General features: G+C 59.1%; 1 protein-coding gene across 1 annotated transcript; it reads left to right on the forward strand.

Annotated features, from left to right (window-relative positions):
* The first annotated feature begins 6,478 nt into the window (after window positions 1-6,478).
* SKOR1 (SKI family transcriptional corepressor 1) lies at window positions 6,479-15,632 on the forward strand. Its single transcript, XM_036282209.1, has 9 exons — window positions 6,479-6,676; window positions 6,896-9,107; window positions 10,198-10,288; window positions 11,243-11,350; window positions 11,881-11,952; window positions 13,331-13,405; window positions 13,631-13,705; window positions 14,222-14,287; window positions 14,836-15,632. Exons 1-9 carry the CDS (start codon window positions 6,570-6,572, stop codon window positions 14,928-14,930), a joined length of 2,901 nt encoding a protein of 966 aa, XP_036138102.1. The 5' UTR covers window positions 6,479-6,569; the 3' UTR covers window positions 14,931-15,632.
* Window positions 15,633-15,892: the final 260 nt, after the last annotated feature.

Below are 15,892 nucleotides of genomic sequence, written 5' to 3' on the forward strand. Positions count from 1 at the left end.
GGCTCAGAGGAGGCCCTGTGTAGAGTCCAGGAGTGGCCTCCGCAGCTTCTGGAAGGCAGGCACTGGAGAGAGAAGTCAAGGTAGTCTTCTCTGGGGGGGCAGAAGCTTCTAGGTGCCCTCGAATCTTCGTGATACTTTTCCTTGAGTTGGTGGGAAATTTCAGGGTGCCCACACAGTCTCCTTTGCTGAGGACCTTGGAAAGAGACTGTGGCTAAGCTGGGGCTGAAAGGAGGGAGCCCTTGGGGGTATGGGGGTGTGGGTGGCTGAGCTAAGATGTGGACAGGGACCCGAACTAGAGACTTGAGGGGAGAGGAGTCCTGTGCCAGCAGAGCTACTCACCCACCCTCCCAAGTACCTCTGCTCAGGTCTGGGGCTTCGATGTCTGATTAGGGCAACAAAAGGCTAGTCCTGGGCTCCCTCCTCAGTCCGTCCCAGCCTGACTTGCATCCCCAGCTGCAGAGAGAGCCCCAGCATGGGCAGAGCCAGTCCCCATGACCTTTAAACCATTCCCAAGGCGCCTGGCTCTGCCTCTCCCCTAAAGCCTAAGAGACCCACACAACCAGGCCTCCCCTATCAGGGACCCAGAAAAAAAGTGTTCATCTGCCGTGCTCCTGGTCTGGGGTCAGTCAATGCTTCACTTCCGCCAAGGGCGAATCAGTGTGTCCATCCTGCAGATGCAGGTATTGTGGCCAAGTCAAGGTCCATGATCACTCAAGTGCTCAGTAGAATTAACTGGATCTGGGTCGAGACTTCTCTGCTCCTTCGGCTGTCCTAGGAACAGAGAGCCCTCCGCTGGGAAGGCGCTAGCCTGGCCTGTGGGCCCAACAGCCAGTCCGGGCCGCTGGAACTTGACTGCGCCCTCGGGCCAGGGCCAAGACTCAGTCTGCCCCTTGGCACTGCCCCGCCTCGGAGCGCGCACCTCTGCTCTGGGGCGGCCGGCAGACCTGGAACAGCCGCTTTCACTTGCCTGGGCTCAGCCACTGCGGGGGCCCTGGGTCTAGCTGGCCGTCGGATTAATATCCAGATATTAAGTAAACAATAAATTAGCAAAACTACAAGAAAATTTTACAGCCCTTTGCATTTGGCAATCATTGAGTGTTAATTAGAAATTCATTACAATTAAAACCCTGCCTAAACAGGGCCTGCGCGCCTTAATTACATCTGATTTTTAATTCAGAATACGTGTTTACACAGTAAGCGCTACGTACCCCATGATTATCCCCAATCCTCTTTATACTGTACTAATTATGTAAATTAAACCTAATTAACTGACGAAAACTGCCGTTAATTCAACTGGTAAAAGATATGTGCTTGCGGAGGAGGCGCGGCCGCCCAGCCCCAACCCAAGCCCGAGCCGGAATGGGCGCGGGACGCAGGACAGCGTGGACAGGACGCCCGGCAGCGTGGACGCGACCCCGGGCCACGGAGGCAGCGCGGTCCCCGCTGGGTTGAGGAAGCATGTGACCCCGAGTCCTGCGCTCCGACCCTGGTACCACTGGTAGTGAATAAAAGAGAGAATCCGAGCTAATGGGGGTCAGGAAGACCGGGGTACCGACTTCCGCGGGCTCCCCAGGCTCTGGACAGGGCCGCAGGACCCAGAGCCCGCTCTGCGGAAGAAGGTCCCACCCCGCCACTTCAGAACCTGAGTTCAAGTCCCAGAGCTGCCTGGCACTGGCTGCCTGCACCTGAGCAAGAGACCTGCTAGGCCTGTTCCCTCCGCACCGAGCGTTGTGAGGTGGCCAGAAAAGCTTCTCCTTATCCTCCTTCCCTTCACTAACTGAGGCCTTCCCGGCGGCGGCAGCGTGCAAGGCAAGATACTTAGGGTCTGGGAGATCAGCCTGCGTCCTTTATTGACCGAGGAACCTGGGTTGGCTTCCATTGCCTGGTCCTCAGTTTCCTGCCTGTACAATGGGAATAAATGATACCTACTTATTGCCTGGGACATTGTGAGAACCGTCTCTGCAAACTGTAAAATGCTTTGGGTGCTGAAACTAACCAGACGCTGGTCCAGAGCACCCCAAGGCCCAACACACAAAGTCCGCCCCCGGGAGACCACTACCCCTCCAGTGAGCACGATGCCTCCCGAGCATCTATCTCTCCACGTCGCTTCAATCAATCTCTAGCTCACACCTGGGTCCAAGAGTTGGGTGGGTGGGCGAAGCCGGAGGCGGGCGCAGGGGACTGTCTGCAGCTTGATGCTGAACGGAGACGCAAAGGAGAACCTGCACGTCCTCAGTGCAGTATCCCAAAGGGAACTTTTGTCGGAGAAGTCCCCGGGGCCTGTGGACAGGCTGCTGGGAACCCTAGAGGCCGGCCGAAGGCGGTGTCGACACTCACAGTACAATAGAGGCAGCACAAGCAGGCCTTGTTCGGGGACCCTGCCCACCGTCTTTCCACTCCCACCCCTACCACTCTGGGGCGTCCTGGCTCCGCGATCGTTGTCAACCACCCCACCGGATTCTGAGATACCTTTCGAAAAATCATTAGGAGGCTAAGAATAATTACCGAAAGGGATTGTAATTATGGGGTGGGGGAAGCAGACCGAGGGAGCGGAGATGAGCAGGTGGAGTTTGGGGGCGGCTCTCGGACTGTTTTTCTCAGCGGGAAGAGGGGAGAGAGAACCGCAGTTAAGGGGGACAGAGGCAGAGCCTGGGAGAGATGGAGGGGCCAGAGGCAGGGACCAGAGGACCTACCAGGCTCTGGGAGGAGAGAGAAAGGCAGGGCGATCCCAGAGAGAAAGACGAAGCCCGAGGGAGGCTAGGAGAGCAGGAACTCTGCAAAGACAGTGCCCTCAAACTTGGGGGTAGTTTTTAGAGATCCGTTAGCCAAGGGGAGAAGGTGGCGGCAAAGGAATCCTCAGGCCGGGCCGGGCCGCCCCCTCTCTCCGAGGGCTAGTCTGGGTGTTCCGCTCGCACCCCCAGAGCCTTTTCCCAGGGTCCCTTCGAGCCAGGGGAGAAGGGGAAAACAAGGGGGGAGAAGTGGAAACGAACCCTAGAGGAGCTGGAATGTAGGAGAGGAGAGGGCCTATGACCCGGAGCGAGAAGGGAAGAAGAGGGCGGGGGAGTGGGCAACCCCGCGCCGCTGGCCGCGGAAGATTTATTGCGCTGCCGGGGTTCCAAGGACGGGCTCAGCTCGGTGCTGCTGCCAAAGCCTGTAACCGCAGTGGCCGCTGCGCCCCCTGCCCGGCCGGCCTGCCGCGCCCCAGGCCATCCCTGCCATTATTAACTTCTGTTTGATTAGGGTAATTGTTCAAACTTGGGCTGGACAGTATGATTAATTACAGTTTAATTAACGTGTCCATTAAGGACACTTAATACTACTTGGGAGAGGGGAGGGTGAGGAGGTGCCCGGGTACGGGCAAAGAGGGAGGGAGTGCGACTGGTAACTCACATGAAGTAGAGACAGAGATTAGGAGAGGGAGAGCACAGGGACCCAATGGGGTTGGGGGGGGGGGAGAACAGTGAAGAAAGGAACCGACAGGCAGAGGGAAGAAGATGGAGAGAAATGGAGCTGTGGGAAGAGAGAGTACGCCAAGGGGTGGCTGCAGTGTCAGAGGGCTAGACCCCCACCACGGGGAAACTGGCCTAGCAGAAGTAGGGAGTAGTCCAGCAGTCAACTAGAGAGCAGTCTCCCAGCGAGGCGATGGTTCCTGCCCAAGGTGCACCGTCCCCCACGCCGTCCTACCCCCCCAAAAAAAACAGTTCCTGAGTCCACTGTTCAGTAAGGGAGGCAGGCGGCCGCTCCTTCCTAGGCTGGAGCTGTCCTGACACCTCAGATCCAAGCCAGACACCGCACCCCCACCCCACCTCCATCCCTATCCCCACTGCCTCTGCCCCCGCCTCTGGTAACCATACTGGCTTTCCAGGGCCACTCTCAGGCTCCACCGCCCTGACCGGAAAGTGTGGTAACCCTCCCTCCAACCCTATGCCTGAGCTGCCCTTAGCCTGGACACCCTGCCTTGGCCTGGATCTCTTCTGGCCCCTAGGAGGGGAGCAGCTCCCCATTTCGTTCTTGGGGACAAACTTTGCGGCCCCAGGCCCTTTCTCCCTCCTGGCCCCTTTGGCGAGCGCAGGCCGCAGGTGCCGGGTGCAGGGCGCAGGTGTGCTACCGCTTACCTGGGGCGCGCGGGCCAGGGGTTGCGGGGAGGCGGCGGGCGCGGCGCGTGGCCCTCGGGCTAGCGGGCCCCGGGAGGCGCAAGTGACTGCGCGGGCGGTGGGTGTGGCACCCAGGCTCGCAGCTGTCAGGCGTGCCTGCCCCGCGCCGGCCTCGCACTCCGGCTGTGACCGCGCAGTGTCCGTCGCCGCGCCATGCGCTCCAAGCTTCGGCCTCCGCTCCGGGCCCTTCTGGGGCCTCAAGGGGTAGCGGCGCAGGGCACAGGCCTATGCACCCAGGGCCTTAGCGCCCCACACCTGCTGAGAGCGGGCGCCGCGCGGGAGGGGCTGGCGGGGCCGCGAGTGTGAGCGCGGGGAGCCCGGGAGCGCGGCTGTGCGCGCGCGCGGGGAGGGGCCGTGCCGTCACCCGGAGAGCCCGGCGGATCCCGGACTCCGCGGCGGATCCCGGACTCCGCCGCGCACCTCCGCTCTCCGCTCGCCCGGCTCCAGCCGCCGCCGCCGCCGCACGGTGAGTATCCGCGTCCGGTCGCCTGCCGCCCCCGCACCCTGCCACTACATCTTCCTTCGTTTAGTTCCGATTTGGGTTCTTGGGGCTGTTTTTATTTTTATACTTAAAGACTCCATCGCCTCACTCCCACCTCTGCCCGCCTCCCACCTCGTCGCCCACTCCAAGCTCACCCCCTCAAGCTCCAGGAGCCGGCGAGGACTCCCTGAGCCGCCCTAGCCGCTGCTCCTTGTCGCTGCGAACAGCCCTTTACCCTGGCTTTCTGCTCTGGCCCTCGAAATTCGGTTCCTTCCTAGGGCCCACCTTATCCTGGCCCCGGGGCCCCCTCCTCGCCTTCGGGAAAATCCCGCGGGAACCACAGACCTTCAGCTAGGGGGGATGGTGCGCTCGGCTCCCAGCAGTCCCTTCACTGCATGCGGACAGGGCACACTTGCCGATTTCGGGAAACGCAGAAGACATCGTCATTTCCCAGAACCGTGGCGCCCTCCACCACCATCTCACCCCAGGCCACCTCCCCAGCCCGCCTGAGAGCCCTTCAAGGGGTTTCGAGGCTTGTCTTGCTGACCCCTCCGCTGGGGAGTTAAGACAATGTTTTTGCTCCTAAATGTTACAAGGGACTTCAACGCGAAAGGAGGATCAACTTGTTTCAATTCGATCCACAGTTATAAAGATGAAACAGATAATAGATAAATAGCTTGATATTTGAAGAATATATGAAGACAGATGGGAGAAAGAGGAGGGAGCTGGGAAAGACAGCTTGGGGGTGATAAGATCGACAGATGAGGGGCACCTAGACAGAGAAGGAGGGAGACAGACTGAAGATCCCAGTCTTCTTGATGAAGTCTTTTGAACCCAGATCCCCTGTCCGGCTGGAGCTGCCCCTCTGAAAATGGGTTTTCCTTTCCTACCGAGTTAGAAGAGGGGCCCTCAGGGTTGGGCTGCCTGGGCCGCAGGAGCGCCTGCAGCAGTGGGCCGGTAGGAGTCTTCCGTGTCTGAGGACACGTGGCTGGCCCCCTCCATCTAGAGAGCTCCAAGCATTCACTCCCCCATCCTCCCGCTGCTGAGGTCTGCCGGCACCGCTGCTGCTTCCCTCCCTGGGCCAGCGAGCAAAGCATGGGACAGGCAGCAACTTTTGACCTAGAGCCTTGTAGTGGTTTCAGAGACTGGCCAGGATTCCCTTCAGCCCATATGAGCCTGGATAGCCCCCCACGAAGGATACTCAGAAAGGAGACCGCGCCCCCCACCCCAAAAAAAGAGGAAGCCCAGAGAGACTGCACTTGGCCTAAACGAAATGGCATATCTGAAGGAGGAAAACTTAAGGAGTGGGCAGTTAAAAGCGAAGGAGAAGTGGCTCCTGAGAAACTTCCTTGAGAACCTCTCCATCTTACACGCTGACCGGATGCAAACCAGCTTTGGTCTAGAACACAGCTAAAAATGCAGAAAATTTGATTAGGAACTGCGTGACCCTGGTCCCACTGATGGCTGGAAAGAAAACGATTTCTATTTCCAGCCGGAATCTTTCTGGTGGGGCTCCAACTGTGAGAGAAGAAGCTCAGGTTTGTGGAAACCAGTGCTGTTATCCCGGGGAGCCAGCTTGGCTCGGAGCTGGATGACTTGGGGCCGCCCTATGGCTGGGCGCTCAAGATGTGCTTTGGAGAAAGCCGGGTTCAGCACCGTGAACAGCGGTCGCCTCCGACTCACCCTCCCTTCCCCACAGCCTGGGGACCCTCCTCCTCCCCCCCCCCCGCCCCCTGCTGTCTGGAGCTGGGCAGTGACCGCCCCTCCCCCAACCCCTCTACGCGCTGCCCCCGCCCGCCCGCCCTGGTGCATGCAAGACAGAGCAGAGGGGAGGCCGGTCCCAAAGTCCGGACTTCAGGACCTGGGCGGGTAGGGCAGGCTGAGGGTGGCCGAAGGCGCACGGATCTCGGCGCCCTGGAAGTCTGGGTTCGGCAATGTCTTTGCTGTGTGGCCTTGGGCAAGTCACTCTCCATCTCTGGGCTCCACTTCCTCCCCATTCCAAAAACAGGATTTCGTTCCTAGCTGCTCGAGCATTCCCGAGGTCTCAGTTACTCCTTCTGCTCACCCAAACCCCGGGGGCTTCTGTGCAGGCGCCATCACGCGTCTGAATAACAAAAGGCGTCCGTCTAGGGGGCGAATGAGCTCGGACTCCCCATTGCCAAGATTCCCCCGCGCACCCGACTCGGCGCGCCCCGCTGGGCGGGCCCGAGCCGTGGCACTGAAAATGGCTCATCTGCTCTCTGCTTTCTCTGTTTCGCAGGAGCGGCGGCATGGAGGCTCTCACCACTCAGCTGGGGCCGGGGCGCGAGGGCAACTCTTCACCCAACTCGAAGCAGGAGCTGCAGCCCTACTCGGGCTCCAGCGCTCTCAAACCCAACCAGGTGGGCGAGACATCGCTGTACGGGGTGCCTATCGTGTCTCTGGTCATCGATGGCCAGGAGCGCCTGTGTCTGGCGCAGATCTCCAACACCCTCCTCAAGAACTACAGCTACAATGAGATCCACAACCGCCGCGTGGCTCTGGGCATCACGTGCGTGCAATGCACGCCAGTGCAGCTGGAAATTCTGCGTCGGGCTGGGGCCATGCCTATCTCATCACGCCGCTGCGGCATGATCACGAAGCGCGAGGCCGAACGCCTGTGCAAGTCGTTCCTAGGCGAGCACAAGCCACCCAAGCTGCCCGAGAACTTCGCCTTCGATGTTGTGCACGAGTGTGCGTGGGGCTCGCGTGGCAGCTTCATCCCCGCGCGTTACAACAGCTCTCGTGCCAAGTGCATCAAGTGCGGTTACTGCAGCATGTACTTCTCGCCTAACAAGTTCATTTTCCACTCGCACCGCACACCCGACGCCAAGTATACTCAGCCCGACGCCGCCAACTTCAACTCGTGGCGCCGTCACCTTAAACTCAGTGACAAGTCGGCCACAGACGAACTGAGCCACGCTTGGGAGGACGTCAAGGCCATGTTCAATGGCGGCACTCGCAAGCGGACCTTCTCGCTGCAAGGAGGCGGTGGCAGTGGTGCTAATGGAGGGTCGGGTGGGCAGGGGAAAGGTGGCGCCGGCGGCGGTGGGGGAGGCCCGGGGTGCAGTGCGGAGATGGCCCCAGGCCCGCCGCCCCACAAAAGCCTGCGTTGTGGCGAAGACGACGCCGCCGGACCTCCTGGGCCGCCGCCTCCCCACCCGCAGCGGGGACTTGGTCTGACAGCGGGAGCCGGCGGCCCCGCGGGTCCTGGAGGGCCTGGTGGAGGCGCCGGCGTACGTAGCTACCCGGTGATCCCAGTGCCCAGCAAGGGCTTTGGCCTCTTGCAGAAGCTTCCCCCGCCGCTTTTCCCTCACCCCTACGGCTTCCCCACGGCCTTTGGCCTCTGCCCCAAAAAGGACGACCCGGTGCTAGGGGCGGGCGAACCTAAGGGCGGCCCAGGCGCCGGGAGTGGCGGGGGCGCGGGCACTGGCGGCGGCGCGGGAGGCCCAGGAACTGGCCACCTGCCCCCGGGGACCGGGCCTGGCCCGGGTGGTGGCGCCATGTTCTGGGGTCACCAGCCCTCTGGGGCAGCCAAGGACGCTGCAGCGGTGGCTGCAGCGGCCGCCGCAGCCACTGTGTACCCGACGTTTCCCATGTTCTGGCCGGCGGCAGGCAGTCTCCCGGTGCCACCCTATCCAGCTGCGCAGAGCCAAGCTAAGGCCGTGGCGGCCGCCGTAGCGGCGGCAGCGGCAGCGGCGGCAGCTGCTGCGGGTGGCGGCGGCCCCGAGCCTCTGGATGGTGCCGAGCCAGCCAAGGAGGGAGGCCTGGGCGCAGAGGAGCGCTGCCCGAGCGCGCTGTCCCGCGGGCCGCTGGACGAGGACGGCGCGGACGAGGCGCTGCCGCCTCCCCTGGCCCCGTTGCCCCCGCCGCCGCCGCCCGCGCGCAAAGGTTCCTACGTGTCGGCCTTCCGGCCTGTGGTGAAGGACGCCGAGAGCATCGCTAAGCTCTACGGTAGCGCCCGCGACGCTTACGGCGCGGGGCCCGCGCGGGGGCCGGGGCCAGGGCCGGGCACGGGGTCCAGCGGCGGCTATGTGAGCCCGGACTTTCTGAGCGAGGGCAGCTCCAGCTACCACTCCGCTTCGCCCGACGTGGACACTGCCGATGAGCCCGAGGTGGACGTGGAGTCCAACCGATTCCCCGACGACGAGGGCACACCGGACGAGACGGAGCCCACCGCCACCGGCGCGCCCAGCACAGGAGGCGGCCCAGACGGCGACCAGCCCGCTGGGCCCCCGTCTACCAACTCCTCCGGTGCCGAAGGTCCCACAGACTCTCCCGACGGCAGTAGTCCTCGTCCCCGGCGCCGCCCGGGGCTACCCTCAGCCAGCCGGTCCGTGTTTGGGGACTTGGCGGCCGAGGATGTGGTGCGGAGACCTGAGCGGAGCCCGCCCAATGGCAGCTATGAGCTGCGAGAGCCTTGCGGGCCGCTGGGGGGCCCCCCGCCGGCCAAGGTGAGCCCAGCGACCAGCCCACTGGTGGTGCCCCCCTGCCTGCCCCTCGGCACCTGGGGTTCTGGGGCCGGCCCTGGCCGGGCAGGGGACGGGAATTTTGTTCGGAGCGTGCATTCGAGCAGCAGGCCTCGGCTTCTCTAAGAAGGCTGAGCTGTGGGAGCCAGGTGGGCTGGGCTCGCTGGGACCCCCAGCTGAGGCTTTCGGAAGACGGAGGCGAGAGGCAGGCCTGAGAAATGCGTGTGTTGTGTTTTCATTGATGGGAGTGAGGAGGAGACAGGCAGGGACCATCAGTAAAACAGAAACAGAAAAAGACAGGCGTGGGGGCGTCTGGAGGGAGAAGGTGGAGGAGAGAGAAAGCGACCCAATGCCAAAGAAAAGCGCTGGTGAGGCTGGGCCGGTAACGCGCCCTTCCGGATGGGATTCAGAGCCCCGGGGAAGAGCGGCAGGTAAGGAGAGGGCGTTCTGTCCCAAAGCCAGGCCACTGCAGTACGGGGTCCCCGAAATCCTCTTGCACCCCAATTCGTAGTTGTCCGAGTCTCTTCGAATTCCCGCCTTGAAAACCACAGGGTTCGAGGTGGGAAGCTGTCGAGACACTGCGGGTGGGAGAGGGGCTCTGAGGTTGGTGGGATTTAGAGTGGGGCGGGTGCAGCTAAGCCGGACTGTTGGCCATTTGAAAGTGGGTGCGCACACTTGTACATTTCTCTTCGGTCCATTAAAAACGAATCGTTAGCCAGATGCGAAAGGCGTCATTTATGCCTGGGACTGGGCGCGGGAGGGAGGAAAGATGCTGAAAAGGAAGCGGTGGGAGAGAGTGGGGGCGACTTTGAACAGCCCTTGGCTTGGGTGCCGCTTTGTGTGTCGGATAATTTTCTCGAGGGCGCTAATAATTACCCGGAAACTACAACAGAGATGCAGCCCCCAAGGTCGCAAGGCTGTGCCGGGAGTGTCACCGCCGCCCCGGGCGCTCCAGTCCCACCCAGTAGCCGACCTCCGCCACCCCTTCAGCATTCTCTCCTCCGCGCAGAGCTAGGCGGCTCCCAGCCGCCGCCAAGCGTCCCCCTAACCGCCTGTCATTTCTCGGCCGACGCAGGTATACGCGCCCGAGCCAGACGAGCACGTGAAGAGCGCGGCGGCGGCGTTGGGGCCCGCGGCCTCCTACCTCTGCACCCCCGAGGCCCACGGTAACGCCCCCAGCCCCTCTGAGGAGGTCGCTGGCCAATGTGATGGGGGGACAGCAGGCAAAGGGCTCGGGGGTGGGGGCGGTCAGGGGAGGTCTGCGAGGGAAGACAAGAGGAGAAAGACTGAGACAGAGAAAGCGACAGAAAGAGAGAGAGGGAAAGAAAGACAATGAAAGAAAAAAAGAAGCTCAGAGAGAACTTCCAACAACTTTCGTCGTTTGGTTACCTAACAACAATAAACCTCCCTCTCCAGCACATAAACATATGCTCACGTACACCTTGTACTCTGGGTTAAAACCTTCTTTTAAATCACGCCTGGTACCCCTTTCAAGTGCTTTCATTTATAAAGCCAAGTGTGTGGAGCCCCGATGTACCCCGTGGTAGGCCGGGTCCAGCGAATGGTGGCGGTGCTTGGCTGCGCACTGGGTACACCTGCAGCGCCGTGGTACCTGCGGCCCAACGCGATTGGGGGGTGAGGGGAGTCCTGCGCGAGCCCTACAGGACCCAGGGGCTCCCAGATAAGAGGCTGACGGCTGAGGGCACCCCGGCAGGCCAAGCCCAGGAGCACGTTTCCCCCACCACTACCACGCCGAGGTCACAGCCTGGGCTGCGTTCTCGGCGGGAGCGGCGCAGGCAGACCCGGCAGCCACGCGCGCTCGCGGTGCCCCAGTATCTGCGCGCGATGTAGGTCGCTTGTCCCTGGTGGGCTCGGCTGCACGTATTGCTCTTTACCGAGGGGCTAGGGAGGGGGCGTAGAGCCCGAGAAGAGCAGACCGCGCGCGGGGGAGGGAATGCCCGGCCCAGAGCCTGAGGGTGCGAGCCCAGACGCACAGCATGGAACAGCGGCGGCCGCGAAGCTTTTAATTAGGGCTCGAGCGCCCGGACTGCGGTAGCTCTGGCCGTATCCGGGTCACAGTTTCTTTTCCTCTCCTTGAAACTCGGTTTATTGCCTTTAAGAGCCAGATAAAGAAGACAATCACTCGACTGCCGACGATTTGGAAACGAGGAAATCCTATCCAGACCAAAGGAGTATCTCCCAGCCAAGTCCTGCAAATACAGACCGAGGTGAGCCCTAGGATGCTCGAGCACCACCCCCAGTCGGGACTTGGGGCCCAGGTCGCATAGATTCCCACCAGCTTTGGCTTGTGAGGAAGGCTTTCCACAAGTGTAAGCGGCTGTGGGTCCCCTTCTGCGGCTGGCAGATAAATATTTAAACAGTGTGAGCAAGGTGCAAGCCAAGTTTCCTGAGCTGTTTATCTCCTTGGTGGGTTTGGGGCTGTTCGGGTAAGAGAAGAGGGCATTTTAGAAGGACATGAGGGACACCATCACCCACATAAAACAAATCAAAGGGCACTTCCTGCCCTAAGATAGCCTGTTTTCCCTGGGTCACCTACAGTGGGTCACTCCCTCAAATGATGACTACATCTCTCAAATGATGGCTTGGAAGGTGGTAGTACTGGATGCCTGTAACTATCTCCTCTAATGGCAGAGGGTCTGGAGTAGGTCCCCCACAGCACAGTTCCCAGGAAGCTCACTCCTCCCCTCCCAAAGCCTCTCCCAGGGCAGGAAACCTCGAACCTCCCCTTGTCTTCCAGGCGAAGATGGGCTCACCCTGGATGTCACAGCAACTCAGCTAGTGGAGAAAGATATTGAGAACCTGGCCAGAGGTGAGGTTAAATCTGTTCAATGGGGCTACACTGTGCTTGGGGACATGTGCCCTTCTTGTAGAGGTGTTATTCCTGTCAGTGTGTGTGAGAAGCCAGGGCTCTTGGGAATTGGTTTTCACTGAGTGGAAAGAATAACCCCCTGGACATATTAACCTGGCACAGAGGTGTGTATGTGAATAGAGGGGGGCTAGAGGGAACCAACACCCCCCCACACACACAGGTTCGTTGGAAGTTTAAGTTCCCGAGGCCAGGTCTGTCTAAATAGCTCAGTGAGAAAGAGAAATGAGTCAAAATCTAGGAACTTGATGCATGTGGACAATCAGACAGGACAATCTGGGTCTCCCAAACTCACGGGAAAACATGACTTTCTGAATAGCAAGATTCCTAGGAGGCATTTACTTTAGGAAGGTTAATTTTTTTTCCCCTGGAATTACTGCATAACCACCCTAACTGGGGTAGGGATGCAGCTTGTTTGCAGAACAGAGTCCCGGGGTTGTGTCTCATCCTGCAAGGGGGAGAGTGTGACTTCAGGCACAGAAGAAAGGAACCTCTAACCCCACTGTGCTCATCTATCTCCCATTTTCTGTTTTTGAGCACCTGCGAGGGAAGGATTTCTCGGAGGGCCTCCTCATGGGGAGGACCCAGATACTAATAGCTCCACGGTCAAGGCAGCCCCTGCCACTTCTCTGGAGCTGATTTCTGAGGGCACTGACAGGGCTTTCCCTCCACCTGCTCCCCTCTGCCCAAGCCAGCCCAAGGATGAGTTTGGAATTTGGTGTAGGGGAGAGAGAAAAGCATCAGTGGTCTTTCAGTCTGCATAGTTACAGAGTTCCTGTGATATGCAATTACCTTCAAAATCATTTGTGCTTATATGAGTGTTCTTAGCGTGGATTTGGGATTGGGGACCTCCTGAAAGTGTAAACAAATTGTGCTAAGTATATATATATTTCCAGGGCTGGGGGGTCCAAGGCATTGACCAAATTCTCCCTGCTGTGTATTATTGAAGGGAAGGATTAGGTCTGATTTTTGAAGGGGTAAATCGAGTCCTTTTGGGCTAGCCTCTAAGCTTAGGGAGTTGGGAACAACTTAAAGCAGGAGCCATTCAGCTTAGTACCTTGAGCCAGGACTTAGAAGTGGAAAATGCCTTCTACCATCCCGATTTTATGCTCCTGGGCAATTTATCTCCTAGCCCCCTTTCCTAACCCAAATCCTTTGGAAGCAAATGGGTAAACTGAGTGCTGAGAGCCTCTACCTACTAGGCTCCACCGCCCCCCACTCCCATCTCAAGACTATCGGCCCCGGCAGGAGCTGGGTGCCTCTGGACCTCCTGAGTCCTGCACACCCCTCTCCTTTACCCTCCACTCTCCCCCCTTCACAGATGAATTGCAAAAACTGCTCCTGGAGCAAATGGAGCTCCGCAAGAAGCTGGAGCGAGAATTTCAGAGTCTCAAAGGTACCTCCATCCTGGACCCAACCCCACCCCACCTCATGGCCAGAACCTTCTACCCTCGGCCCAGCCTGGTTCCGGGACCCCAGCGCAAGCAGCTGCCCTGAGGAAGCCACCCAGCCCTCCATTCCTGGGGTTTCCCACTAGGCCAAAGACTGAGGGGGTGGGGGGGGAATAGGGCCGAGGGAGGGGGGCTGTGCTTAACAGCTCTCACTTAATCAATTTGCACAGATAATTTTCAGGATCAAATGAAGAGGGAATTGGCTTATCGAGAAGAAATGGTGCAACAGCTGCAAATTGTCAGAGGTAAGACTGGAGTCAGGTGAGCGCCTGCACGGGCTGTAACTGCCTCTCCTCTGGCAGGAGCCGCAATGTTGGCTCAGTCATTTGGATTTAAATGGAAGGTAATTTAACAATTATTTTTTTTATTTAATATCCTTTGTATACTCTGATTAGCCTTAGAATGGCAAGCGAGCCCAGCAAACGGCTTGCAGGCATCATTACATGGAGTGATTGAACTTCTTATCACGGCAATTTCCATGGTTTCTAAATTAAAAATCGAGGCGTAAAATTACCTGGGAAGTAATGCCTAAGTTTGCTTTAATTTTGGTTAAATCCGTCTGCCTCTAAGCACCATCCCAGGCCATTTCCTCCCTCCTCCAGGCTGCAGTTTGGAGCCTTGATGCCCCCTCCCTCGGTCCTCCTACTTGTTTTTGCGAAGGGCGGGCTGAGAGCTGGAAAGAGGGTGAGGCCAGGGCTGTGACCCCGCCAGCGGCCGAGGGTGGGCTCGTTTCCTCACTGGCCCCTCCCCGTGTCTTCCAGACACTCTGTGTAACGAACTCGACCAAGAGCGGAAGGCGCGCTATGCCATCCAGCAGAAGTTAAAAGGTGCGGAAGCCCAGGAACAAAGATGGGAGGGGTGCCAGCCGCTGGCTGTGCGGGAGAAGGAATGAACGATCGAGTGAATGAATGAACGAACGAACGAACGAATGCATGCATGAATGAATGAATGACGGGGCTAAAGAGAGGGGAAGGCCAGGTCTACCTGGATCAAAAGCTGAGAGGAGGAAAATAGAATTTGCTTTTAATGAGGAATTATTTCAGAACGGGTGAGATAGGGAGAAAGAGCTTCTTGGGCTGTGGACATTGGGAAATCAGCCCTCAGGTCCAAATCCTGCTTTAGGCAGATGGACCTCCCTCTTACTGTGCCTCAGTTTCCTCTTCTGGAAAATGGGGCTATTGAATCAGAGCAGTGGTTTTGAATTGCCAGGACCTCTCTTCTATCCTCCTCTCTTCTTCTGATCCGCTCCCTTGAGAATCCCTGAGTCAGAAGAGGGTGGGTGAGACTGGTGGGAAGAGGAGGGGGTCGGGTGGACAGTGCCAGGGAAGCCAGACAGGTGAGGCACCCAACGTGGCCCGCCTGACTGTCTCTCCAGAAGCCCACGACGCCCTGCACCACTTCTCCTGCAAGATGCTGACTCCCCGCCACTGCACTGGCAACTGCTCCTTCAAGCCCCCGCTGTTGCCCTAGGGTCGGCCCCGCCGCGCCCACGCACCCTCAAGCCATGCTGCTCTCTTCTTGTAAATACCCACGGCCGAGGCGGCCGAGAGCGAGGAACAAGCCATTTGGACCGGACCGATGTAAATACAACCTCCCTCCCGCCCGCCCTCTTCCCGGGCGCCTGGGCCATGCCCGCCAGCTCACGGGCGCCCCTGCCCAGGGCCCGTCTCTGTTTCCAAGTGTAAATACCATTTCGCCTCACGGGTGAACTCCAGGGCATTGGACTCATGAGGTTAACTGGACAGAAGGAGATAATAAAGGGAAGGGGGGGTCTCTCTTTGCCCCAGTACAGCCTCGGACCCCCAATTGTGATTATAATGTAGCAGCTTCGCTGGCGCTGGCCCTGCGCTCCCCGTCCAGTCCACTTCTGAAACTTGTTCCTAATGACAAAGTGGCTATGTGCAATGGATATAAATGTACTGTGAGTCTTTTGGTTCAGCACTGAATTTACTTTAATTTATTTATGCTGTATGTTATTTTGTTTCCTTCTCCTGGACCTACTTCCTGTCCCGTTTTTCAGTCCCTTTTGCTTTGTCTTTGTTTTGTTGTAACCTCTTGATGTAACAGCACTTTAAAAAAGGGCGACAGCTGACTCACGAGATGGAGACCACCTTGAGCCTGTTTGGGGAGACCACCCTGTATCCGTAATTTTTGTTTTGTTTTTAATAAAAAAAAATTGTCACTTCCTGAAGCTGTGGAAGTGAGAGCTGGGGAGCGGGGGGTAGGGCGGCAGAGTGGTCCGAAGCGGGCTGCGCAACAGGTGGAACGTGGGGACAGCAGCAAGGGTTCTGGGGCGCCCGGGCTGAGATTCGCACCCGCCTATGTGGGCAGCTGCCAGCGCCTAACCTTTCCACAAGTCCTTAAAACATACCTAGCTTGCCCCACAGACCACCCCCTCCCCGCTTTTAGGATCCTCCTCTGGGCCCGGACCC

The sequence above is a fragment of the Molossus molossus genome, unplaced genomic scaffold (assembly GCF_014108415.1).
Source record: "Molossus molossus isolate mMolMol1 unplaced genomic scaffold, mMolMol1.p scaffold_m16_p_1, whole genome shotgun sequence".
Classification (NCBI taxonomy): Eukaryota; Metazoa; Chordata; class Mammalia; order Chiroptera; family Molossidae; genus Molossus; species Molossus molossus.

Coding starts and splice junctions, on each gene's coding strand:
- SKOR1 (XM_036282209.1), top strand. CDS start 6,570: ATGTCTTTGCTGTGTGGCCTTGGGCAAGTCACTCTCCATCTCTGGGCT. Junction 9,108..10,197: donor GGGGCCCCCCGCCGGCCAAG/GTGAGCCCAGCG, acceptor CGGCCGACGCAG/GTATACGCGCCCGAGCCAGA. Junction 13,706..14,221: donor ACAGCTGCAAATTGTCAGAG/GTAAGACTGGAG, acceptor CGTGTCTTCCAG/ACACTCTGTGTAACGAACTC.